The 27,500-nt window shown below is 45.3% G+C and overlaps 2 protein-coding genes and 2 long non-coding RNA genes across 7 annotated transcripts in view; 2 read left to right on the plus strand and 2 right to left on the minus strand.

Annotated features, from left to right (window-relative positions):
* Positions 1–2,250: 2,250 nt before the first annotated feature.
* On the plus strand, positions 2,251–16,201 carry kpnb1 (karyopherin (importin) beta 1; the record flags this gene model as incomplete). 2 transcript variants are annotated; one of them, XM_083524203.1, is made up of 22 exons in its annotated part: positions 2,251–2,719; positions 3,755–3,813; positions 4,652–4,834; positions 8,078–8,278; positions 8,359–8,511; positions 8,814–8,873; positions 8,978–9,067; positions 9,350–9,460; positions 9,740–9,841; positions 10,030–10,254; positions 10,338–10,529; positions 10,634–10,764; positions 10,967–11,114; positions 11,278–11,349; positions 12,044–12,188; positions 12,443–12,525; positions 13,052–13,159; positions 13,338–13,481; positions 13,799–13,904; positions 13,994–14,108; positions 14,364–14,525; positions 14,795–16,201. In XM_083524203.1, coding segments are annotated over exons 1-22 (2,631 nt in total). In that variant the 5' UTR covers positions 2,251–2,679. The 2 variants fall into 2 exon arrangements, with proteins under 2 accessions (XP_083380329.1, XP_083380328.1); XM_083524202.1 differs by lacking the exon at positions 14,795–16,201 and having other exon boundaries at positions 14,364–14,529.
* On the minus strand, positions 14,869–17,260 carry LOC310716808. The gene is made up of 2 exons (XR_014530678.1): positions 17,075–17,260; positions 14,869–16,767 (listed from the first exon to the last, which is right to left on the minus strand). It is a non-coding gene; the product is annotated as an uncharacterized lncRNA (long non-coding RNA).
* Positions 17,261–17,448: 188 nt separating this feature from the next.
* Positions 17,449–27,500, plus strand: part of LOC310716778 (suppressor of cytokine signaling 7-like) — a 192,561-nt gene continuing 182,509 nt past the window's right edge. For 2 of the 3 annotated variants that reach the window (XR_014530667.1, XM_083524206.1), the window contains exons 1-8: positions 17,449–18,865; positions 19,735–19,787; positions 20,103–20,207; positions 20,319–20,426; positions 20,529–20,665; positions 20,812–20,980; positions 24,360–24,488; positions 26,611–26,746. Coding sequence is in view for 2 of the 3 variants with exons in the window: in XM_083524206.1 (XP_083380332.1) it covers positions 17,910–18,865; positions 19,735–19,787; positions 20,103–20,207; positions 20,319–20,426; positions 20,529–20,665; positions 20,812–20,980; positions 24,360–24,488; positions 26,611–26,746 (1,793 nt within the window). In the remaining variant the exon portion in view is untranslated. The remainder of the gene's footprint in view (positions 18,866–19,734; positions 19,788–20,102; positions 20,208–20,318; positions 20,427–20,528; positions 20,666–20,811; positions 20,981–24,359; positions 24,489–26,610; positions 26,747–27,500) is intronic. The other variant, XM_083524207.1, reaches the window with a different exon arrangement.
* On the minus strand, positions 25,153–26,586 carry LOC310716809. Its single transcript, XR_014530679.1, has 4 exons — positions 26,535–26,586; positions 25,682–25,731; positions 25,565–25,579; positions 25,153–25,188 (listed from the first exon to the last, which is right to left on the minus strand). It is a non-coding gene; the product is annotated as an uncharacterized lncRNA (long non-coding RNA).

Consider the following 27,500-nt stretch of genomic DNA (forward strand, 5'->3'; position numbering starts at 1 on the left):
TAGCTGTAGCTCTAACTAACAGCTAAATATGCTGATTATTATAATACAACTTACATTTAATTATTTCTCTTTATTGAGGCGTATAAATCTGCCCTTATAATTTGTGTATTCTACATTATATCAAATTAAATATACAACCCCAAAAATTCCAAAAAAAAGTTGGGCACTGTAAAAAGTACATAAAAACTGAATGCAATGATTTGCAAATCTCATTTTTTATTCACAATAAAACAGAAAACTTATCACATGTTGAAACTGAGGAAATGTACCATTTTAAGGAAAAAACAAGGTTATTTTGAATTTGATGGCTGAAACACGTCTCAAAAAAATTTGGGACGAGCAACAAAAGTGTGAAAGTGCGTGATATTAAAATATAACAGTTAAAGAAACAGTATTCAATGAGGTTGATTGACAGCAGGTCAGTAAGATGATTGAGAAAAACTGTCTACAACCTGAATTCCAGAAATGTTAAGATATTTTTTTATTTGAATAAAATGAAAACTAAAAGACTTTCAAATCACAGGAGCCAATATTTTATTCACAATAGAACATAGAGGACATTATAAGTGTTTAAACTGAGAGATTTTACACTTTTATGCACATTACATGCATGTTTACAGTGGTGTAGCATCTCCTCTTTTCAAAACTGTTTGAAGACGTCTGGACATTGAGGTTACGAGTTTCTGGAGTTTTGCTGTTGGAATTTGGTCCCAATTTCCTGCCTGATATCAGTTTCCAGCTGCTGAAGAGTTCGTCGTCGTCTTTGGTGTATTTATCATTTAATGATGCTGCAAATGTTCTCTATAGGTGAAATTCAGCACCCGGACTCTTCTACTATGAAGCCATGCTGTTGTAATAGCTGCAGCATGTGGTTTTGCATCGTCCTGCTGAAATATTAATATTTTTAACATTTCTGGATTTTCAGCTATTTCTTGCCCCATGCACACTTTTTTAAAACCTGTAGCAGGCATCAAATTTGAAGTGAGCTCATTTTGTGCATAAAAGTGTAAAATGTCAGTTTAAATGTATTTTATGATCTATTGTTAATAAAATATTTGCTCATGTGATCTTAAAGTATTTTAGTTTTCATTTAATTCTCATTTTAAAAAACGTCCCAACATTTCCAGAATTCAGGTTGTTCAAATTGTTGAACAGTTTTAGAATTATGTTCCTCATCATCAAAGTGTAAAACAGTTGAATATCTCATCATTTACAGAACATATCATCAAAGGATCCAAAGAATCTGGGAAAATCTCTCATGGACACCATGTCCTCCGAACTAAAGAGGAGAGGGACCATCTGGTGTGTTCTTAGCGCTCAGTTCAACAAGCTGCATCTGTGATGGTATTCTGGTGTATTAGAGCCTGTGGAATGAGCAGCTTGGACATTTGGAAAGGCTCTATCAATGCTGAACCCTATATGCAGGTTTTAGAGCAACAAATGCTTCCATCCAGAAAACGTCTTTTTCAGGAAAGGCATTGCAAATTTAAGCAAGACAATGCTAACTGCATACTGCATCTAACTGCATTACAATAGCATGACTTTGTAGTAGAAGAGTCCAGGTCCTAAACTCGCCTGGCTGTAGTCTAGACCTTTTATCTCTTTAAAAAATTTGGTGCATCATGAAACAAAAAACACAACAAAGGGTACCCAGAACTGTTGAGCAGCTGGAATCCTGTAGCAGACACACATGAAACAGCATTCCTCTCCCAAAACTTCTGCAACTGGTCTCCTCAGTTCCCAGTACATGGTACATGGACATATACCATTGTATATCCCACCACTGTTTGATTAAATGAAAAGAATCTAGACTAATTGAAGATGATGTTAGAGGATGAGGATGGCAAATAATAAAGATGGATGTTACCTAGTTTGTAGTAAAGAGTATGAAAAGACTGTGCATTTAGTGTGATTTGGGACACTTCCATCGAACTGCCTCACTGTGTTACTGCTGATAGAAAGCCTGATCTTTCACATCACAACTGTAGATTCTGTACTGTATGTTGTAACTTTGTTGGTAATTGTGTTAATTCTGTTTTAAATTAGCCAAAGCAGAATTGTCATAAAACCCATTTTAAAATCATTCATATTACAAATTACTTCAAATTACATATACAACCCCATATTTTACTCCCTAGAGAACATAGAGAACATATCACATGTACTCAACTGAGGAAATGTACCATTATACGGAAAAAAGATTCATTTTTATTATTTTTTATTAATCTATCTATCGTTGTCAGTGCGCACGCGCAGAGACAGTGACGTTGTGGAGCGGAAGTCGCAGCAGCAGCAGCGCGCGCGGGGCCCTACATTTCCCCTCCTCTCCCCCCACCAGCACCACCACCCAGGCAGCAGCTGCTACAGAGCGGAGCCGGGCGGAGAGAGAGCGCAGTCCGCGGAGCGAGCAACTTCAACACCCAGCACCGGGAGAGGGCTTCAGTGTGTGATCAGGCGCCAGCCTTCTACACAACTACAGCTTTTTGGTCGCTTTTCTAGTGGCGACGGGAAACATATATTATACATACACGTTAGGAAGGGAAAACACACACACTGGGGCGGTGTGCGCGCGGTAAACCGTCAACTAGCTGTTAGCATCTAGCGTGATCATTAGCTTAGCCCGCACCGAGCCTCACCTCATCTTACCACCGCATCGAGCGAGCGAGCCGAGGGGACGGAATGGAGCTGATCACCATCCTCGAAAAAACCGTGTCTCCAGGTGACTGCAGCGCGCGCGCGCGTGTGTGTGTGTATATGTATGTGTGTGCGTGTTTCCCGCTCTCTCGCGGCTAACGCGTTAGCCTCGAAAAACTTCAGAGACGGTGGAGGGAGGGAGGGAGGGGTGCGCGTGCCGAGGCCTTCGCGAGCCACGGCGCATGAGTAGTAAGTGGCGGCGGCGCGAGAAGCCCGGGTGTGGGTTCTTAGCATGTTAGCATGATGTATAAAGGGAGGGAAACATTCTCCTCACAGCACACATCCGGCGGGAACGTGAGGAGTTCCACACGGACCTGGGGGAGGACCACCACATGAGTACCGGGGGAGGACCGGACATGTGGGGGAAAAGTTTACCGGTTCACCGGGCGGCCATCACCCCTCCATCTCTCTCTCTCTCTCTCTCTCTCTCTCTCTCTCTCTCGCCTTTAGCATTAATGCTAACTTCGCTTTATTTCCACTTCTCGCTTTCATTTATGTAAATATATTTAAATTTACCCAGATATCTGTATTAGTAATTATAATTATATACCCATATTTCCGCTATGTAAACCCGCGTGTGTATTCTGTATATATTCCCCCCCTCAGTTCCCGGGTCAGGGGTTTTTATGTTAATTGTCTGGTGGGTTTTTGTTAAATATTTCGAGTTGAACTTCTTCAGCGAATAAAGACGTGATTTAAATGTATAAAAATGTAAGTATATTTAGTGTGTGCACAGAAAATTACCCTGCGCTACTAACTGGTCACAGGAACCCCGTATATTTGTTATAATGAGGCATGTTTTTAGGTGTAAATAAATGTAGTGGGTTTTTTTATTTGGGGAAAGAAAAATATCATTTTATTTTGGAGTCTGTTGGCAGGATGCAAACTTAGTGTCTCGTTAGTTTAATGCTAGCGAGTGTTAGCATGCCTGTATCTCTCCCTCTTTCTCACACACACACACGTTGCTGAGAACTTGTTCAGTGTTTGAGTTTATTTTTTTAATTCTCTCTCTCTCTCTCTCTCTCTCTCTCTCTCTCTCTCTCTCTCTCTCTCTCGTTAGATCGGAATGAGCTGGAAGCAGCGCAGAAGTTTTTGGAGCAAGCTGCCATTGAGAATTTGGTACGTCCCCCCGGATCTAGCTGGTTGAGTGGGCCTGCGCAGTCTCTCTCTCTCTCTCTCTCTCTCTCACACACACACTTTCAACTCTGGCGCCACTCATAGCATAGCTTAGCCTAGCTTTGATATGCTAGCTTAGCATGGCTTAGCGTTTTCACACTGCCGTACCGCACTCTTGAGACCCGGATGTTTCATATTTGAAGCATTTCCTCAATGAGGACTGTTTTCGTGTTGAAAGTGGATTGTTTTACACACTGATTCAGAGGCTCTTTAACACACATAGCCAGACTGTGTGAACACGATTAAACCTTTCTAGTGTGGACTAATGTGAGGACTGGATAGTGTGTAGAAAGGCCCACGAGCATGAAGTGCATAGAGAGGCAGCACTATATGTGTAATATGTTGTCATGGCCAGTGTTTTGGGTGTGTTTGCACCTCAGATAAAATATCTACAACCCAAAAACACATGGCACGAGTTGATTACCAGGTAGTCATGTATGCCTTATAATCTTCCATATTATTATGTACACACAATATTTTATTGAGCACAATAACCCAAATCTAATTTGTAGCCCCTCCCCTTAAAACACTTGTATACAGAAATATTGCATATCAATGAGGTTTATTATAAATCAAAGCATTCCATGAATAGTATAGCAGACATCTCTGCTATATCAGTGTTTTCCTGTGGAGTGTTTCTCACTTGGTGTGTGTAGACAGGTTATTCTATATGTCCATATCTGATATTTAATATATTTATAGATAGTGTGTTGGTGTGTAAGGTTTGCTCATTACTCTCAAGTGTGCGTGACTAATCCAACCTTTAACTTCTTCCCTACAGCCTACGTTCCTGGTGGAGCTGTCAAAGGTTTTGGCAAACCCTGGCAACACGCAGGTAGCTCGTGTTGCTGCAGGCCTGCAGGTGAAGAACTCTCTCACATCTAAGGACCCAGATGTGAAAGCACAGTATCAGCAGAGATGGCTGGCCATCGATGCCAATGCTCGCCGTGAGATCAAGAACTATGTAAGAAAGCACCTCAATTTAAAAAGAATAATAAAATACACTGCATACATACATACAGGTTCCCTCACTTTTTTTTTTTTTTTTTAGACCCCTATCATGTAGTTCTTAATGTGATAGACTCTGAATCAGGTAGCCCCTGTGTATAATAGCCCTGGTTTTAGATGCCCCCTAAATGTGATAGACCTGGTTTATGTAGCGTGTGTGTTATATACCCTGTGTTCATGTTTGGAAACCCCCCCCCCCCCCCAAACTGTAATAGACCCTGGGTTCAGGTTTGCCCCCCCCCTCCAAGTGTACTAGACCCTAGGTTCAGGTTTGACACCACCCCCCCCCCCCCCTCCAAGTGTGATGGACCCTGGGTTCAGGTTTGACACCCCCCCCCCCCCCTCCAAGTGTGATGGACCCTGGGTTCAGGTTTGACACCCCCCCCCCCCCCCCCCCCTTAAGTGTGATGGGCCCTGGGTTCAGGGGTGACCCCCTTCTAAGTGTGATGGACCCTGGGTTCAGGTTTGAACCCCCCCCCCTCCAAGTGTGATGGGCCCTGGGTTCAGGTTTGAACACCCCCCCCCTCCAAGTGTGATGGACCCTGGGTTCAGGTTTGAACAGCCCCCCCCCCCTTCCAAGTGTGATGGACCCTGGGTTCAGGTTCGACCCCCCCCCCCCCCCCCCTTCCAAGTGTGATGGACCCTGGGTTCAGGTTTGACCCCCCCCCCTTCCAAGTGTGATGGACCCTGGGTTCAGGTTTGGACCCCCCCCCCCCCCCCCCCCCTCCAAGTGTGATGGACCCTGGGTTCAGGGGCGACCCCCTTCTAAGCGTGATGGACCCTGGGTTCAGGTTTGACCCCCCCCCCTCCAAGTGTGATGGGCCCTGGGTTCAGGTTTGAAACCCCCCCCCCCCTCCAAGTGTGATGGGCCCTGGGTTCAGGTTTGAACACCCCCCCCCCCCCCCCCCACCTTCCAAGTGTGATGGGCCCTGGGTTCAGGTTTGAAACCCCCCCCCCCCCCCCTTCCAAGTGTGATGGGCCCTGGGTTCAGGTTTGAAACACCCCCCCCCCCCCCCTTCCAAGTGTGATGGGCCCTGGGTTCAGGTTTGGAAACCCCCCCCCCCCCCCCCCCTTCCAAGTGTGATGGACCCTGGGTTCAGGTTTGGAAACCCCCCCCCCCCCCCCCCTTCCAAGTGTGATGGACCCTGGGTTCAGGTTTGACCCCCCCCTCCCTCCAAGTGTGATGGACCCTGGGTTCAGGTTTGACCCCCCCCTCCCTCCAAGTGTGATGGACCCTGGGTTCAGGTTTGGGTGACCCCCTTCTAAGTGTGATGGGCCCTGGGTTCAGGGGTGACCCCCTTCTAAGTGTGATGGACCCTGGGTTCAGGTTTGACCCCCCCCCCTTCAAGTGTGATGGACCCTGGGTTCAGGTTTGAAACCCCCCCCCCCCTTCAAGTGTGATGGACCCTGGGTTCAGGTTTGACCCCCCCCTCCCTCCAAGTGTGATGGACCCTGGGTTCAGGTTTGACCCCCCCCTCCCTCCAAGTGTGATGGACCCTGGGTTCAGGTTTGGGTGACCCCCTTCTAAGTGTGATGGGCCCTGGGTTCAGGGGTGACCCCCTTCTAAGTGTGATGGACCCTGGGTTCAGGTTTGACCCCCCCCCTTCAAGTGTGATGGACCCTGGGTTCAGGTTTGACCCCCCCCCCCTCCAAGTGTGATGGACCCTGGGTTCAGGTTTCCCCCCCCTCCAAGTGTGAGGGACCCTGGGTTCAGGTTTCACACCCCCCCCCCCCTCCAAGTGTGAGGGACCCTGGGTTCAGGTTTGACCCCCCCCCCCCCTCCAAGTGTGAGGGACCCTGGGTTCAGGTTTGACCCCCCCCCTCCAAGTGTGAGGGACCCTGGGTTCAGGTTTGACCCCCCCCCCCCCTCCAAGTGTGAGGGACCCTGGGTTCAGGTTTGACCCCCCCCCCCTCCAAGTGTGAGGGACCCTGGGTTCAGGTTTGACCCCCCCCCCCTCCAAGTGTGAGGGACCCTGGGTTCAGGTTTGACCCCCCCCTCCAAGTGTGAGGGACCCTGGGTTCAGGTTTGACCCCCCCCTCCAAGTGTGAGGGACCCTGGGTTCAGGTTTGACCCCCCCCTCCAAGTGTGAGGGACCCTGGGTTCAGGTTTGACCCCCCCCTCCAAGTGTGAGGGACCCTGGGTTCAGGTTTGACCCCCCCCTCCAAGTGTGAGGGACCCTGGGTTCAGGTTTGACCCCCCCCTCCAAGTGTGAGGGACCCTGGGTTCAGGTTTGACCCCCCCCCCCCCCCCCCCCTCCAAGTGTGAGGGACCCTGGGTTCAGGTTTGACCCCCCCCTCCAAGTGTGAGGGACCCTGGGTTCAGGTTTGACCCCCCCCCCCCCCCTCCAAGTGTGAGGGACCCTGGGTTCAGGGGCGACCCCGCCCCCCCACAGGAAGCCTTTATATATATATATATATATATATATATATATATATGGGTTTAAGTAGCTTCAAAATGCAACTGATTTTGCGCTAGTAGAGCTGTAGTCAGTTTTGTTCTGTTTTTATGTAAAATCAAATAAGAAAATACAGTAAAACCCTGTTGTAGGAGCAACCTATAGTACGAGCAAGCGGAGATACGAGCGACCCCTGTTTCACAAGCAAATTTCGAAGGCACGAGCAAACCCACGCTGCCGGTTCCCCGCTTTCGGGGGGAGGGTCGCATCAGTCGCTTAGTTGGACGTATCACTCGGTCGCTTTCGTTGTTCAGTGCAGCAAAAACATACTTTTTTTTTTTGTTTTATTTTTATTTAGCTAGAAATCTTGAAAAATGGCTCCTGAGAAAATCAGTGATTTGTGCTGTGAAAACGAAAGTATATATAATTACCATGGAAACCGAGAAGGTTACGATCGTGGTGTGCGTCTTACACTCACAATCAACCACTATCACATGGGTAAGTGTTAAATTATGTTTACATTACGGTAATTTGCGGTGTATTTGTTTATTAAAATAGGTTACAAATAGTTTTTAAGTGCAGAAATAAGCGATTGAATGAGTCTCGGAACGGATTAAACCGCATTTACATTCATTCTTAGGGTAAAATCAGTTTGAACATATGAGCAAATGGACCTACGAGCAATTTTCAAGAACGAATTCTGCTCGTACAACGGGGTTTTACTGTATTTTATTATTTAAATATCGTGTATTGTTTTCTGCTGTTTATTGAACTGTGTGTAATGTTTAATTTTCCTCCATCAGGTGCTGCAGACTCTGGGCACAGAGACGTACAGGCCGAGCTCCGCCTCTCAGTGTGTGGCTGGTATCGCGTGTGCGGAGATCCCGGTCAGTCAGTGGCCTGAGCTCATTCCTCAACTGGTGGCTAACGTCACTGACCCCAGCAGCACCGAACACATGAAGGAGTCCACGCTGGAGGCCATTGGATACATCTGTCAGGACATTGTGAGCATACTGTTCTTCCTTAATTTCAGCAATACCTTCTGACCGATCACAATCCACAACTGTCCTGTGTTTGTGTTTAGGAACCAGAGCAGCTCCAGGATAGTGCTAATCAGATTCTGACGGCCATCATCCAAGGCATGAGGAAAGAGGAGCCCAGCAACAACGTCAAACTGGCAGCCACCAATGCTCTGCTCAACTCTCTGGAGTTTACTAAAGCCAACTTTGACAAGGAGGTAAGTTCACTTTCTCTCTGTTATAGGCACCATGGAGCATGAGCACTGGCTTCATCTCATCACGTCATGTTGATAAGGATAATCTGTTCCTATAAAGGTTTTATGATTCTGGTTACATTTTTCACAGCTCATGCAGTACAGGGCTGCTCACAATCTCATTCCTGTCCATAAAAAAAATTGAAATAGATTTTAGTGTCCTCTCTCTCACAAAAGTATTATTTTATCACATCACCCAACCCTAGTGGTCACAATTATTTTTAATATATATTGTCTGAAATGTTCATTTATTTCTCTCTTCTCAGACGGAAAGACACTTCATCATGCAGGTTGTCTGTGAAGCCACACAGTGTCCAGACACCAGGGTGAGTTTCTGTTCCTGCATCACACAATCACTTACTAGAGGTGTGTGTGTGTGTGTGTGTGTGTGTGTGTAACCCATCCATGTGTTTTTATTTACCTTTTTTAGGTGAGAGTAGCAGCATTACAGAACCTGGTGAAGATCATGTCCTTGTATTATCAGTACATGGAGACGTACATGGGACCTGCGCTGTTTGCAGTGAGTACTCACCCCGGGCTGTGTCCCAAACCTAGAGGCTTCAAAAATCAGCACGTGCTTACCTGAAAACTGGATTTGTAATCTGCTCACAATGTTCTGTGTGTGTGTGTGTGTGTGTGTGTGTGTGTGTGTGTGTCATAGATGTGCTTATGCTAGTTTTTATGTTTTTAGAGAAGGTGTTTTACTGGTGTAATGCCATATTTAACGAGGTTGAATATAAAATCCATTTCATGTACTTTATAACACTCTTTTAATCTCTTTCACTCTCGTTGGTGTGTTAAGATCACAATTGAAGCAATGAAGAGTGACATTGATGAAGTTGCCCTACAAGGGATTGAGTTCTGGTCAAACGTGTGTGATGAGGAGATGGACTTGGCCATTGAAGCCACTGAGGTAGATTTCTGTTTTTATTATAATGAAGGTATGACGTGTATAAAAATATTGAAAGCGAGATTGTCAGTATTGAAAGCGCTGTTGTAACACCAGGCCATAGCAACATTTCAGTGTTAAACTTATCAGTGTTGAATTAACTAATGACCAGTCTGTACTGATTTATTATTGATGATTATGTCTATTATAGAGTAATGAGCATTTGGATCCTGAGTTCTGAGGTGTGTGTGATTAATTGTGGTTAATGTCTCTGGTATGTTATGTTATTAATTTGGTTTCCAGGCGTCAGAGCAGGGCAGGCCACCAGAGCACACCAGCAAATTCTACGCTAAAGGAGCTCTGCAGTACCTGGTGCCCATTCTCACACAGACCCTCACTAAGCAGGTGGGTTACACTCGGGGTGTGTGTGTGTGTGTGTGTGTGTGTGTGTAAGCAGTTCATAGGCTGTTAAACACATGGAATTACTGAATCTGTACATAGCGCTTATATGGGTTGATAACTGAAACATCATGAGAATAAGCATTGACTGGTGATGTTCTTATAAATGTAAACGATTGTGTGTGTGTGTGCAGGATGAGAACGATGACGATGATGACTGGAACCCATGTAAAGCGGCCGGCGTGTGTTTAATGCTGCTCGCCACATGCTGTGAGGACGACGTAGTACCTCACGTCCTCCCCTTCATTAAAGAGCACATCAAACACCCGGACTGGCGCTACAGAGACGCTTCCGTCATGGCGTTCGGATCCATCCTAGAAGGACCAGAACTTAACCAGCTCAAACCGTTAGTCATCCAGGTGAGTACAGGAGTCTGTTCTTACTCTCATGAACATGTTTATTAAAGCTTTGTGTTGACCTGTGTGCGTGTGTGTGTGTGTAGGCCATGCCCACTCTGATTGAGCTGATGAAGGACCCCAGTGTGGTGGTGAGGGACACCACTGCATGGACGGTGGGGAGAATCTGTGATCTGTTGCCTGAAGCTGCCATTAATGAGTTGTACCTGAATCCTCTGCTGCAGTGCCTCATCGAGGGCTTAGGGGCCGAACCGCGTGTCGCCTCTAATGTCTGCTGGGTAAAGAAAAGTCTTTTTTTTTTTATTATTACATTTTGTTTCTTTAAGTGTGTGAAGGCATGTAGCACAACACAGTGAGCTGATGGAAATGTTCTTATATTCAGGCATTTTCCAGTTTGGCTGAAGCTGCATATGAAGCCACTGATGCTGCTGAAGATCAGGAGGAACCTGCCACCTACTGCCTCTCCTCTTCATTTGAACTCATCGTACAGAAGCTTCTGGAAACCACAGACAGGTAGGGGTTCAGTTACAGAACAGTAGACTGGTTAAAAATCTGATCCTAATCCTGGACAAGTACTTTTGTCTTTTATTTATTTATTTATTCACTGCATATTGTTTCTTTAGTCTCCCTTGCTTTTTCACTCTTTCATAGCGTAGATGTAGGGAAGTCTACTCAGTAGTGATGTACTGATTGTGTGTGTGTGTTTCTCCGACAGGCCAGACGGACACCAGAACAACCTGCGTAGTGCTGCATACGAGGCTCTGATGGAGATTGTGAAAAACAGTGCTAAGGACTGTTACCCTGCAGTGCAGAAAACCACGCTGGTCATCATGGAGCGACTGCAGCAGGTTCTGCAGATGGAGGTCAGTCTTTTATCACTGTATACATAATCATTATTAGTCCTTTATAGCCGTCATGGGTATACATGTGCAGATGGGAATGTGATGTTTTTTTTCTCCCACTGAGCAGCAGCTGTATGTCGGAGTACTTCATTCAATGTTAGTTTAATCTCTCTCTCTCTCTCAGTCTCACATACAGAGCACATCAGACCGAATCCAGTTTAATGATCTCCAGTCTCTGCTTTGTGCAACACTGCAGGTCTGTACACCACCACACCACCCACATTATTCCCCCAGTCTTCTGCTTGTCTCGGAGGCTTGTTAACAGTCTACAGCATTTGTATCCAAGGTGCATGGGTACTTTACCTAGTGAACATCTTGACTTGATTTGAGAGTCTCAATGATTTTTGGTTAGTCTTAGATTAGTGTGAGCATGGAGATGACTTAGTGCATGACTTCACACACCTGAGGTACCTGTAGTACTGGTTATTAGAGTGTTTAAGGATGGAGGAGATTAGTGAAATACGCCTGAGTTATAAAATCACAAACTCTAGGTGCAGATCAAATCTTTGAAGCGTGTGTGTGAAAGCTGGGTAATTATTCAAGCTTTAAATGTAGTCACATGTGAGCATGATGTTTGGTAATAATTTAAAAGTCCACCCATCACTTTGGTGAATGTTAGAATATCATTTCCCTCCCTTTCTTCTCCCCTGTTCTTGCATCTTTTCATCTCTTCCTCAGGACATGGGGTTTAAGGTGTGAGGGGAAGTAAAAAAGGTGTGATTATAGGAATGAGAAGCATTCAGTGTGTCTGCCTTTTAAAATTCACAATAGAAATGATGTCTGTTATAAATGTTTGTGGTAGTGAGAGGAAATAAAAATGCACTCTTGGTACAGCGTCTGCTAGAAAGCTTGCATCTTAAGTTCTGCACTTGTTCTCTTACTCTCTTTAGAACGTTCTGCGGAAGGTGCAGCACCAGGACGCTCTGCAGATTTCAGACGTGGTCATGGCGTCTCTTCTGCGCATGTTTCAGAGCACAGCTGGATCAGGGGGTGTGCAGGAGGATGCCCTCATGGCTGTTAGCACTCTGGTTGAAGGTAGATTAGGGTTAAAAAAAAAAAAAAGTGATATTTACTCCATTTAAAGCAGAAGCTGGACTTGGGCTCTGTCCCAAACTACATTATTCCTTTCATAATAATAATATACTGCTGTTTGTGCCAGGGGTTGGAGGAGTATTTGATTTTAAAGTGTGGATTTGAATTGACTCCTGTTAATGCTGCATGTGAGTTAGAGATGTTAAAACCACTGATCTCGTGTGTGTGTGTGTGTGTGTGTGTGTGTGTGTAAACAGTTTTGGGCAGTGACTTCCTGAAATACATGGATGCCTTCAAACCATTCCTGGTTATTGGACTGAAGAACTATCAGGAATATCAGGTACATGCAGGTTCCTTATGTGACTGATGTTCTGCTCCTAAAGTCAGCCTTATAAATAGTTTTAAGCTTAGTTTGAAGTCTGTTCAGGTGTGTGTGTGTGTGCACGCATGGTTATTCAGAAATTGTGTGGAGTTTCCTGACTGGGGTTTTATTTATTTACAGAAAAAAACTTTCAAATCACAAGTAAAGATTTGTAAAAAAAAAAACAAAAAAAAAACACGTGGTCACTTTCAAGAGGGTGAGAGAATAAAATGAAAGCATGAATGGTAGTTTGCAGATTTGTGCATAGTAATTATGACTGGTGTGTGTGACGACAGTTCCTCCTGCTGCTATGGAGATTGGCGTGTTGGGTTTTTAGGTCGTCACAGATTAAAGAGTCTGTCTAAACCCTGTGTGTGTTTATACACTCTTGGTACTGACAGGACTCCACACTTTTTGAAGGCCTTATTTTGTAGTTGAATTGAATGGAGTTCTCACTAGTGATAATGTATAGAACATTTCATTGAATGTTGTGTTGTGTGTGTAGGTGTGTCTGGCCACGGTGGGTCTGGTGTGTGACCTGTGTCGAGCGTTGATGGCCAACATTTTGCCTTACTGTGATGAAATCATGCAGCTGCTGCTGGAGAACCTGGGCGTAAGTATTTAAACCTGTATAACGTAATTAAACTGCAGCTTTGATTAGAGGTTGATCGATTATTTTTGTACTTGATCAGAATTGGCCGATTGTGCTGCAAATTAGACCGATTACTAGGCAGCGCATTGAACGGTGATGTAGAGAATTGCTTACATTCTGTCTCTGTCTGTCTGTGTAGAATGAGAATGTACACCGGTCTGTGAAGCCACAGATCCTCTCAGTGTTTGGTGACATTGCTCTGGCCATCGGTGGGGAGTTTAAGAAATATCTGGAGGTTGTTCTCGACACACTTCAGCAGGCATCTCAAGCACAAGTGGACAAGGTAGCACACTAACGGCTAGTATGAAATCGGGACACAACTATTAATCTTTATCTTGTGTTCTACAGTAAAACACTTGTGTGAAATTGTGTGTGTGTGAGACGACAGTTCCTCCTGCTGCTGTAGAGTTTGGCGTGTTGGGATTTTAGGTTGTCACAGATTAAAGCGGGTCTGTCTCCGCTCAGTGTGTGTTTCTGTACACTCTGGGTACTGACGGGACTCCACACTCTTTAGTGAATCTCACCATCCTGTGTGGTTTTAATAATAATAGTCTTTGTTTTTGTGGATTCTTGCTGAGTTTTTTTTTTTTCTGTTTTCAGAACGACTTTGACATGGTGGATTATCTGAATGAGCTTCGTGAAGGCTGTCTAGAGGCATACACAGGGATCATTCAGGGCCTCAAAGGAGACCAGGAGAATGTTCATCGTGAGTTCTCCACACAAACACGCATATACAATGGCTACTGGTACTGTGATTTTTAGGTTGTAACTGCTTGGTGTGTATGTGTGTGTTAGCGGATGTGATGCTGGTTCAGCCACGTGTGGAATTTATCCTATCCTTTATCCACCACATTGCTGAGGATGAGGATCACTCTGATGGTGTGGTGGCCAACGCTGTCGGACTCATCGGGTAAACATTCTTCTCTAAATCTCCATCAATCACACAGCTATAGATTAACGGAGCAGGTTTCCCTGATCTCTGTGTAGGAATGAAGAGGATGGGGCTTCTAATCTTGCAGATTATACATTATTCCCACATTTTTAATTCTTCTAGGTTGACCTACACTTTAGATTGGCTCCACCCTTCTAGAGTGACTCTGCTGCAGAGATTGTTTTAGGTTAAACGTGTGTGTGTGTGTGTGTGTGTGTGTGTGTGTGTGTGTAGTGACCTGTGCACAACATTTGGTAAGGACGTGATGAAGCTAGTGGAGGTTCGTCCTCAGATTAACGACCTGCTCACAGAGGGACGACGATCCAAAACCACCAAAACCAAAACTCTTGCCACGTGGGCCACCAAGGAGCTTCGCAAGCTCAAGAGTCAGGCCTGGTGAGTGTCCAGTTCTCCTGTTTCCTCAATGCTTCTGATCCTGTAACAGGGGTTCCATGGTTTTAAAAAAAAGTTACACACTAGTCAAGTGTTTCTAAACATCTCCTGTTCACATCCACTCTGAGAAGAACATCTACTCATCATTGTTTTCTTTCTTTCTAACAAAGAGAAATTTCTTTGCTTCCTGTACTGATGAACATTTTGTAGCTTTCACAGTATTTACCTCTTTTCTTCCCTTCCTCCTTCTGTCCTTTTCCTCGTTGTTTCAGATCCATCATCGCCGAGGGGAACGTTAACACACCGTGAGAGAAGCGGCCGAGTGGAGTTGTTTTTGGCACGCGCGCGTGGGAACAGAAGTGTGTGTGTGTGTGTGTGCGCTGATCTGAGTGTCTGAGAGTGCGAGAGCGAGTGAGCGAGCGAGTGAGCGTGACGAATGAGATCACACCACCTTCTGAATGAAGATTCCAGCAGTCGAAAAAGGAAAGCAGGCTGATTAATAAAAACAGCAGCCTGTCCCCCTCCTCTCCTCCTTTTCCTGGTTATATCCCTCCAACCTGAATCCGGACATTCCTCCCTCTCTATCTCTCTCTCCGAGCTCCTTTTCTCCTTCATCTGTGGACTCAGTATGGACAACATGAACTGGATTAGTTTCCTAGCACCTCTGTAAGCTCTTAGTATAAACCGTGAATAATCAACCCCTGGGGGAAGTGGGAGGGGGTGGAGCAATTTCCCAAAAAAGGACTACTTCACTCATTTAGTGGATCTGTGAAGCCCTTCCCACTCTACCCTCATTTTGGATTTTTTTTAAACTTCTTTCACTGACTTTGTGAGGACACAGGGAGGGACTCGAACATCGCAGCAAACCTGGCTGCTGGAGACCAAGATGGCCAACTGAGAGCATGTGTGAGTGAGCGAAGGGGTTTTGGTGTTTCTGCATCACCCCCTCTCACCCCGGCCCCTCCCCCTTTCTGTTTCAGCTTATGAGAAATAAACGTAGCTCTTAATGCTGTATTTCTGCATATAATTATAAGAGGGAGACGATTGGCTTTTTTTTTTTTTTTGCAGCACTTCAAAAAAAAAAATACAGCTGCTCTTCCTTGAAATCACTGAAATGTTCACTTTCTTTAGTAACTTTTTTTTAGTTTTTTTACTTTTCAGTACATTTGCGTTTTCTTGTTTTTCTTTTTCTCCCCCTTGTCATCGATGTGGGCTCCGAGTTCCAGACTTTTCTTTTCAGTGGGCTCAGTTTAGAGACTCGAGGGTTCTCGCTTGTATTGAGCACTTATAGGGCGTACACGAAGGGATCGACGACTCTGAGGTGGAAGCACCCGATTTACATTTAAGTCTCTCTAAATGGGATAAAAAAAAATACTGCAGGACAAAAAGTGCCAAAAAAGATATCAATGGATTACAAGGCATAAATTTCTTGTTTGCCGCATCGTAAAGGGGAAAATAAAAAATTAAATAAAACCTTGTCGAGTCAAATTGCGCTCTTGTGCTGGGTTTTGGACCCCGGTTTAGCTTTTTCTGCTGCACTTGGTTGGGAAAAGGGAGACTTCCGAGCTTGTTTAAAAATGAGTGAATAAATAAGAGAGAAATCAGATGTTTGTATAAGGTTATATTTTTCCATTGCTCTGAAAGAACCCACAATAAAATGATATCAAACATTCCCCTTATTGCTTGTTGTACTTCACCTTCATTTCACTGTGCACAGAAATGCAATATGCAGCAGCAGAGTTCAGTGGTTCAACTGTCAGGGATCAGACTAGGCCACGCCCCTTCCTGGTCTCGTCCAGGTTTAAAGATTTCAGTGAATCCCAGAGTCAGATCCTGAACACCTCCCCAGATCTTCTGAGTAGTGAGATGGAGAATTAAAGGCTTTTGTAGCAGGCAGTGAAACATTTCCTTTAGTATATTTTACTCCAAATGTAATCGCCTTTAGTTTTTTTCCCTGTTAAGACAATAGTTTACTTTCATTACACAAGTTTCAAAAGCCTTATTTTTTTTTTTGTTGAATTAAAGTTGTGTAATTTCCTAACTAACCCTTTCCTCTTGTTAGTTCCCTCTTAGTGTGTGTCTGTTTACTGTAAGAGAACTTCTGAAAGGATTCCTGGTATCTAGAGGTTGCTGAAGGTTGCACCTCTTGTTAAAATGACCGATATATATATATATATGAAGAATGATTTTGGACGTTGGTGGTTTGGGGAATGTTCTGGATGTTCTGTGTAACCGTGTACGGTGTCTGTAGGAGTAAAATAAAAACAGAATGGGAAATTAATCAGCAGTTTGTCGCTCCTGCTCGTTTTCTCTTATCTACAGATCAGTGTAATGAGTGAGTGTTTGGGGAAAGACTGATATCTAAACCTGCTGAAAGTCTAAAGGAAATGATGTAAAAAAAAATAATATAAATTGATCACTTGATTGTGAATTGTCAGAAGAGAATACAGTTGCTCCTGAGGACAGTGTTTACTCGAATATTTACACAAAATATTAGATTTTTACATGCAAAGTTTAGTTTATTTTCGATGTAATGAAACTTAAAACCCTACCGAGGACTTTATACTGGTGTGTTTACTGGAGTAATTCAATTCAAATGAGCGCCAAAATAAAGTTCATTTAATTTCTAAGTGCATGAACATGTTCCACTGTGGAGAATAAACAAATCCCCGGAAGTCACTGCGGGATTTGTGTTCTCTCGGTCACGAGACCGGAAGTGTAGTTTGAGGAATAAACTTATCAACTTAAACTGTTATTGTTTTGTATTTTTTTTTTTGTTGTAAATAAATACATTATACATCTCACGATAACGTAAACGCAAGTACATTTAAGCTTGGGAATGAAAATGATTCAAAGATCTACCTAATGGTGCTTTTTTTTTACTTCCTAGTTTGTATGTCGGTGCGTGATGACGTCACTTCGCACTCAGGCACTTCCGTAAACCGAGAGCAAGCGGTTGAGCGTGCGGGAGCGCGCGCTGTTAGTTAGTATGTGTAGCTACCTTAAAGCGGCAGCGCGCTTCATGAGGACTGACGGAGAAGCGGATTTCATTGTCTTTTATCAGGGGGTTTATTTCGTCTATTTCTGACTGAAATGTGAGCCCGGGTTCAGTGTACGTGGTGTAGGTCAGCGGGTTTATTATATCTATATTATAATTTATTTATATATAATTTTATATTTATATATTTATTTATATATAAATAAATAAATATATATATATATATATATATATAAAGGCGCAGGAGCATCGTTAGCTAGCGTAGGCGCTAATAAAGAGAGAATCTACGACAAAAACGGTGATGACTTCCGCTCGCTCCCGCTGAGGTGATCCAGGCGGACAGGTGATGGAGGTGTGAGGATAGAAAGGGAGCGGGAGCGCGCACGGGGATGATGAGTAACGTGGACGTGAACGCGCAGAGTCCCGACTTCGTGCTCATGCGCTTGGTTTCTGCAGCGGAGTATGATGACCTGGAGCCGGAGCGTGAGGAGGTCCTGTCCCCTCATCAGAGAGTGGAGAAGAACAGCGGGATACCTCCCGGTGGTGGTGGTGGTGGTGCTGGTGGAGGCAGAGAGGAGCCGAACTACAGCTCCGACACACAGACCTGTCAGTGGATCCCTGTGCTCAGACTCAGTAACAGTGAGGAAGTTCAGGAAGGACTCTGTTACAGACATGGACACCTGAAGGAGCGATTGAGAGGAGACAAACCCACAGATGGTCACCTCACGCCCACAGACACGCTCAGAACTGGGACAAGGACCTCCACCCTGGATCCCGTGTTGAACTTGGCACGGCAGCTGAGTGAGACCGGACCGAGAACAGACGTGTCCCGGAAGGAGGATGGAGACGCCTCGGTGTGTTCCTGTCAGCCTGGAGAGGATCTAAGTGAGACCAGTGACGCCCTGCTAGTTTTAAAGGGTTTGGGTACAAACCAAGTAGGACATAAGGGGGGTATGAGGGAGCAGACGGTTCTCACCCAGACTCTGAGCGACTCCACGTCTCTGAGCGGACTGATGTGCCAGCTGACTTCTGACCCCTGCTGCCCGAATGACCCCACCGCCGCCACCTCGGCCCCTCCCAGCCGCCCACCCACTCCCAAACACGTGGGCTCGTCCCTGCAGCTGTCGGCGTGCGGCTCCGGGGGCTCCGGGGGCAGGGACAGGGAGCGAGGGAAGTCCAGGAAGGGATCGCTCAAGGTGTGTTTGAGTAAACTGTTCCGCACCAAAAGTACCGGCAGCGCCCACGCAAGTCACATGACCAACAAGAGGCCGTCCCTCACCTCCTCCACTTCGTCTGGAGGCAGCCTTGTAGACGTGTTCGGCTCCGGAGATCCCGACACACCCAGGTCAGGACATGTCCCCTTTTAATGGTCCATTCAACAATGGTGTACGAATATTCATTAACATGCAAATCTGTATATATACACACACACACACACACACACACAGCCCTAACTAGCCTGTTACCATGACAACCCAAGTTAGCTAGTTAAAGTAGCACAATGTGCATGATTGGTTTGACCTGATTGGTTCTGTAATGTAGTGACACAACAGTTTAAATTCCTCTGTAGCCCCTGAACATCTTCTTCTTCTTTAGGCTTTTCCCATTAGGGGGCGCCACAGCAGATCATCCGTCTCCATACCCCCCCAACCCCCCCGTCCTCTACATCTGCCTCTTTCACACCATCTACCTGCATGTCTTCCCTCACCACATCCATAAACCTCCTCCTTGTTCTTCCTCTTTTCCTCCTTCCTGGTGGCTCCATCCTCAGCGTTCTCCTACTGATATCTGTAGCCCCTGAACACTCATTAACACAAGTGAAGTCATGTCGTTGTGATGATTAACGCTGTCGTTGTGTAGTTGTGTGAAAGAGATAACATTACTGTGTGTTGGTTCATTTCTCACTTTCACCTTTATACACAATTGGACATTTTATGACGAGGTTGAGGAACAGAAACAGGAAGTAAAGCTCACACACACTGCAGCTCTTTCTAACACGTGCATATCTGCACGTCCTGGTAGCTCCGCCCTGTTGATGGCTCTGCAACTCACATTATTTTGATTGCCCCACCTTCTTTGTTGACTCCACCCCTTATTACTATGTGCAGTGTGTCTAGTGTTTGAACTGTTTCTAAGTGTTTGTGGACTAAGTGTGAGAGACTGAAGTGTGTGTGTGTGTGTGTGTGTGTGTGTGTGTATGTGTGTGTGTGGTAGGTCTCAGATGGTCCGGCCTCACAGTGACTCTTACTCTCCTGTCCCCTTCACTGGTGAGCAAATCACTTTCTCGTTGACACCTGTGTATGAGTGCTTCTTATCCATCCATCCATCCATCCATCTATCTATCCATCTCCTGTTCCTCTCTCTTTTTCTCTCTGTTTGTCTTTTCTGTTTGTTCTTCCCAATTTGTATTTTTTATCTTTTTTTTATCTTTCTATCAAATCTCTCTCACCATCTTTGCTGGTCAACTCTCTCTCTCTCTCTCTCTCTCTCTCTCTCTCTCTCTCTCTCTCTCTCTCTCTCTCTCTCTCTCTCTCTCTCTCTCTCTCTCTCTCTCTCTCTCTCTCTCTCTCTCTAATGTTCAGGTGAGACCGTGTCTCTGGTGGATGTGGACATTTCTCGAAGGAATGTAAACTCTCTCCATCCTCCCACTCCTCCTCCACCACCCAGGAGAAGTCTCAGCTTGCTCGGTACTGCCTTTCCTCCTCTATCTGTATGAATTTCTATCTCCATGACTTCCTCTGCATTACTTTTTGTCCCTCAGTGTTACAGTGTAGATGTGTGTGTGTGTGTGTGTGTAGATGATTTGGGAGCACCTCAGGCCGGACGCTTACTCTCCTCAGCGCAGTCACTACAGCCGTCACACACACATTCTCACACACACATTCAACACAGCTTAAGTCTGAACGGTAACACACACACACACACACACACACACACACACACACACACACACACAGGTAAATTAACTAATAGTTATTTTACACACACGTTGCGTTGTGCTGTTGTAGATACGACTCTTCGCAGTGTCCTGCCCAGGCCACGCCCCCTTCAGAATGACAGCCAATCGGGTGTTCCGGTGCAACGGCAGTCCCTTTTGTGTCCTCTGACCAGCAGCTTCGCCACCAGCCTTCGAGAGCTGGAGAAGGTGAGACGTCCATCTGACTGTCTAGACATATCTCATTGCGTCCCCTAGATGAGGGCTGAGCAGGAGGAGTGACTTACTAGTGTGTGTGTGTGTGTGTGTGTGTGTGTGTGTGTGTGTGTGTGTGTGTGTGTGTGTGTGTGGTTTAGTGCGGGTGGTACTGGGGGCCGATGAACTGGGAGGATGCAGAGATGAAGCTGAAGGGGAAGGCAGACGGCTCGTTCCTGGTGCGAGACAGCTCAGACCCACGCTACATCCTCAGCCTGAGCTTCAGATCACAGGGGGTCACACACCACACTCGCATGGAGCACTACAGAGGTACACACACACACTTCTGTTCCACGCTTCCTGTTTCTCTCTGAAAACTTTTGATTCCTACACACTTGTAGGCGTGTGTTTGTGTGTGTGTGTTTTGGTGCTGCGAGGATCAGACACACTGCCCCTGTTTTACATACACCTTCAGTGCAGCTTCATGTCTTCATGTTGTTTTCACTTGTGTATCGTTTGCTGGATGTGTGTGTAGGAACAGGAAGTGGTGAAAAAGAGGAAGTGATCCAATTCTAAAGAAAACACTTGTTCCCTTTAAGACACTCACAGCTCCCTCATTAACAGTATAAAGTTCCTCCTTTTTCTTCTTTCATTTTCTCAGAATTAGAATGAGATTATACAACTTCAGGAGCTAAACACAGCCAGGGGTGCCAATACTTTTAATCAAGGGGTCTTCCCCTTTAGTTAAATCTTAAAAGTCATTACAAACTATATTAAAGGGCACTGGGTAGAGTGTAGAGGGTGGGCCATGTTAGACTCTAGTGCAGAAATGAAGTGAATAGGAGGACTGTTTAGTACCTGTGTGACCGGCAGCATTTCTAGCTCCGCCCACATGCCCCGGCTCAGCTCACAGGGTCCCTCAGAGAGAAGGTGAGTTCTGTTCTGTCCCAAAATGCAGCTTTTGGTTCATCACAGTACAGCATAACACACTCTGAAGTGCTGACTGCCCTCTTTCTCATACACACTCAGACTAGATCCTGATTGGCTAGAGTCACTGTGATTGACAAGAGTGAGATATTAAGTCCCTCCCACCCAGGAATGTATATGTATGTATGTATGTATGTATATATATATATATATATATATATATATATATATATATATATATATATATATATATATATACACACACAAACACACATATACACACACAGTATACAGTGGTGTGAAAAAGTGTTTGCCCCCTAAACGTAATCACTGCTTGGGCCGCCCTCAGCAGCAACAACTGCAATCAAGCGTGTGTGAAAACCTGCACTGTTTCTGTGCTCTGGAGGGATTTTGCTCCACTCGTCTCTGCTGAATTGTTGTAACTCAGCCACACTGTAGGGTTTTCCAGCATGAACCCCCTTTTTAGGGTCGTGCCACAGCATCTCAATAGGATTCAGGTCAGGACTTTGACTAGGCCACTCCAAAGTCTTTATTCTGTTTTTCTTCAGCCATTCAGAGGTGGACCTGCTGGTGTGTTTTGAATCAGAACCCAAGTTCGCTTCAGCTTGAGGTCATGAACAGATGGCCGGACATTCTCCTTCAGGATTTTTTGCTAAACAGCAGAATTCATGGTTCCATTTATCACAGCAAGTCTTCCAGTTCCTGAATCAGCAGAACAGCCCCAGACCTTCACACCACCACCACCACCATATTTCACTGTTGTATGATGTCTTTTTTCTGAAATGTACTGTTACTTTTACACCAGATGTAATGGAACCCACACCTTTCAAAAAGTTCAACTTTTGTCTGGTCAGTCCACAAAGTAAAACTGAGACGAGTCTTTATGTTCTTTTTGCTCAGTGGAGGTTTTGGTCTTGGAACTCTGCCATGCAGACCATTTTTGCTGAGTCTCTTTCTCATGGTGGAGTCATGAACACTGACCTTCACTGAGGCAGGTGAGGCCTGCAGATCTTTGGATGTTGTTGTTGGGTCTTTTGTGATCTCTTGGATGAGTCGTTGCTGTTCTCTTGAGGTAATTTTGGTCAGATGCTGGGAAGCTTCTCCACTGTTCCATGTTTTTGTGATTAGTGAATTATGGCTCTCACTGTGGTTCACTGGAGTCCCAAAGCTTTAGAAACGGCTTTAGAACCTTTTCCAGACTGATGGATCTCAATTACTTTCTTTCTCATTTGTTTCTGAATTTCTTTGGATCTCTGCATGATGTCTAGCTTTTGAGGATCTTCTGGTCTCCTTCACTTTGTCAGGCAGGTCCTATTTAAGAGATTTCTTGTTATCAGGCCTGGGGGTGTGACGAGAGAAATTCAACTCAGGTGTGATAAACCACAGTTTTAACAGGGGGCAAACACTTTTTCACACAGGGTTATGTAGTTTTGGATTTTGTTTTCCCTCAATAATAAAAATCTTCATTTAAAAACTGCATGTTGTTCACTTGTGTTCTCTTTTACTAATATTTATATTAGTTTGATGATCTGAAACATTAAAGTGTAACAAACATGCAAAGAAATCAGCAAGGGGGCAAACACTTTTTCACACCACTGTATATATTGTGTGTGTATGTATGGATGTGTATATTTATATATAATATTTAATTGGATAAAATAATTATTTAATCAGATGTTTTACTTATTATAAGTATATAAAACTTGTGATAGAAGAGTATCTGTGAGAGTGAAGAAAAGAGTGCAGGCAGGGTGGAGTGGGTGGAGAAGAGTGATAGCAGGAGTGATTTGTGATAGAAGAGTATCTGTGAGAGTGAAAGGGAAAGTTTATAGGACTGTGGTGAGAACTGAGATGTTGTATGGTTTAGAGACAGTGGCATTGAGTAAAAGACAGGAGGTGGAGCTGGAGGTAGCAGAGCTGAAGATGTTGAGATGTTCGTTGGGAGTGATGATGATGGACAGGATTAGAAATGAGTTTATTAGAGGGACAGCGCATGTAGGACGTTTTGGAGACAAGGTGAGGGAGGTGAGATTGAGATGGTTTGGACATGTGCAGAGGAGGGACATGGGGTACACCATGGGATGGAGACACCAGGAAGGAGGAAAAGAGGAAGACCAAGGAGGAGGTTTATGGATGTGGTGAGGGAAGACATGCAGGTAGTTGGTGTGAAAGAGGCAGATGTAGAGGACAGAGGGGGATGGAGACGGAGGATCTGCTGTGGAGACTCCTAATGGGAGAAGCTGAAAGTAGAAGAAGAATTAAATGATATATGCATAAAATAAAATATTCAAACATTGAAAACAAGCATGTGAATGTAAAAGTCACAATAAATCATGTTTAAAAACAGATAAGTTACTGTTGTTGTAGGTAAAAGCTATAAAAAGAGAAGTGAACAGAGAAATGCAGTAAGCTAACAGGCTTAATAATAAAATAATAATAATAATACATTATTGTACAAATGCATTAACATTCACTGAAAACCACAACAGTGAGTAAAAATGTAATCATTTACTGCTGCTGTTATTTGCTGCTTTCAGATTGTGTTCATTTGCAGATCCAGTGTGACTGTTCTGTATTTACAAACAGTTTATACAAGAACACTTCATTAAACTACCTTTTACACGTGATGAGGAGTATACAGGTTTTTGTACGTAGGTAATATAGTGTGTGTGTGTGTGTGTGTGTGTGTGTGTGTGTGTGTGTGTGTGTGTGTGTGTGTCTGTGTGTGTCCACGTGTGTGTTTGTGCGTGCGCGCGCACAGGAACTTTTAGTCTGTGGTGTCATCCGAAGTTTGAGGATCGTTGTCACTCTGTGGTGGAGTTTATCGAGAGAGCCATCATGCACTCCAAAAACGGGAGATTCCTCTACTTTCTGCGCTCACGCGTTCCAGGTGAGTTCAACCTCGCTCCATCATCATCATCATCACCTGTTCACCCTCACACCATCATCATCTTCACCTGTTCACCCTCACACCATCATCATCTTCACCTGTTCACCCTCACACCATCATCATCATCACCTGTTCACCCTCACACCATCATCATCTTCACCTGTTCACCCTCACACCATCATCATCATCACCTGTTCACCCTCACACCATCATCATCATCACCTGTTCACCCTCACACCATCATCATCTTCACCTGTTCACCCTCACACCATCATCATCTTCACCTGTTCACCCTCACACCATCATCATCATCACCTGGTCACCCTCACACCATCATCATCTTCACCTGTTCACCCTCACACCATCATCATCTTCACCTGTTCACCCTCACACCATCATCATCATCACCTGTTCACCCTCACACCATCATCATCTTCACCTGTTCACCCTCACACCATCATCATCATCACCTGTTCACCCTCACACCATCATCATCATCACCTGTTCACCCTCACACCATCATCATCTTCACCTGTTCACCCTCACACCATCATCACCTGTTCACCCTCACACCATCATCATCTTCACCTGTTCACCCTCACACCATTATCTTCACCTGTTCACCCTCACACCATCATCATCTTCACCTGTTCACCCTCACACCATCATCTTCACCTGTTCACCCTCACACCATCATCATCTTCACCTGTTCACCCTCACACCATCATCATCATCACCTGTTCACCCTCACACCATCATCATCTTCACCTGGTCACCCTAACACCATCATCATCTTCACCTGGTCACCCTCACACCATCATCATCATCACCTGGTCACCCTCACACCATCATCATCATCACCTGTTCACCCTCACAAACATCATCATCATCACCTGTTCACCCTCACACCATCATCTTCACCTGTTCACCCTCACACCATCATCATCACCACCATCATCACCTGTTCACCCTAGCTCCATCATCATCATCTTCATCACCTGTTCATCCTCACACCATCACCATCTTCACCTGTTCACCCTCAAACCATCATCATCTTCACCTGTTCCCCCTTACACCATCATCATCTTCACCTGTTCACCCTCACACCATCATCTTCACCATCATCATCACCTGTTCACCCTCACACCATCATCATCTTCACCTGTTCAACCTCACACCATCATCATCATCACCTGTTCACCCTCACACCATCATCACCTGTTCACCCTCACACCATCATCATCTTCACCTGTTCACCCTCACACCATCATCATCTTCACCTGTTCACCCTCACACCATCATCATCTTCACCTGTTCACCCTCACACCATCATCATCTTCACCTGTTCACCCTCACACCATCATCATCATCACCTGTTCACCCTCACACCATCATCATCTTCACCTGGTCACCCTCACACCATCATCATCTTCACCTGGTCACCCTCACACCATCATCATCTTCACCTGGTCACCCTCACACCATCATCATCATCACCTGGTCACCCTCACACCATCATCATCATCACCTGTTCACCCTCACAAACATCATCATCATCACCTGTTCACCCTCACACCATCATCTTCACCTGTTCACCCTCACACCATCATCACCACCATCATCACCTGTTCACCCTAGCTCCATCATCATCATCATCATCACCTGTTCATCCTCACACCATCACCATCTTCACCTGTTCACCCTCAAACCATCATCATCTTCACCTGTTCCCCCTTACACCATCATCATCTTCACCTGTTCACCCTCACACCATCATCTTCACCATCATCATCACCTGTTCACCCTCACACCATCATCATCATCACCTGTTCACCCTCACACCATCATCATCACCTGTTCACCCTCACACCATCATCATCAACTGTTCACCCTCACACCATCATCATCATCATCACCTGTTCACCCTCACACCATCATCTTCACCTGTTCACCCTCACATCATCATCACCTGTTCACTTTCACACCATCATCATCACCACCATCATCACCTGTTCACCCTAGCTCCATCATCATCACCATCATCACCTGTTCACCCTTACTACACCTTCATCATAATCATCTGTTCATTATTATTGTTTTTTGTTGATTGTGTGTGTGTTAGGTCTTCCCCCGACCCCGGTGCAGCTCCTGTATCCAGTGTCTCGCTTCAGCAGTGTGAAGTCCCTACAACACCTCTGTCGCTTCTGCATCAGACAAATTGTCCGCATAGACCACATCGAGGAGCTACCACTGCCCACGTACACACACACACACACACACACACACACACACACACACATCGAGGAGCTACCACTGCCCACGTACGTACACACACACACACACACATCGAGGAGCTACCACTGCCCACGTACACACACACACACACACACACACACACACACACACATCGAGGAGCTACCACTGCCCACGTACGTACACACACACACACACACACACACACACACACATCGAGGAGCTACCACTGCCCACGTACACACACACACACACACACACACACACACATCGAGGAGCTACCACTGCCCACGTACACACACACACACACACACACACATCGAGGAGCTACCACTGCCCACGTACACACACACACACACACACACATCGAGGAGCTACCACTGCCCACGTACACACACACACACACACACACACACACATATCGAGGAGCTACCACTGCCCACGTACACACACACACACACACACACACACACACATCGAGGAGCTACCACTGCCCACGTACACACACACACACACACACACATCGAGGAGCTACCACTGCCCACGTACACACACACACACACACACACACACATCGAGGAGCTACCACTGCCCACGTACACACACACACACACACACACATCGAGGAGCTACCACTGCCCACGTACACACACACACACACACACACACACATCGAGGAGCTACCACTGCCCACGTACACACACACACACACACACACACACACACACACATATCGAGGAGCTACCACTGCCCACGTAC

The sequence above is a fragment of the Silurus aristotelis genome (assembly GCF_946808225.1).
Source record: "Silurus aristotelis genome assembly, chromosome: 21".
Taxonomy (NCBI): domain Eukaryota; kingdom Metazoa; phylum Chordata; class Actinopteri; order Siluriformes; family Siluridae; genus Silurus; species Silurus aristotelis.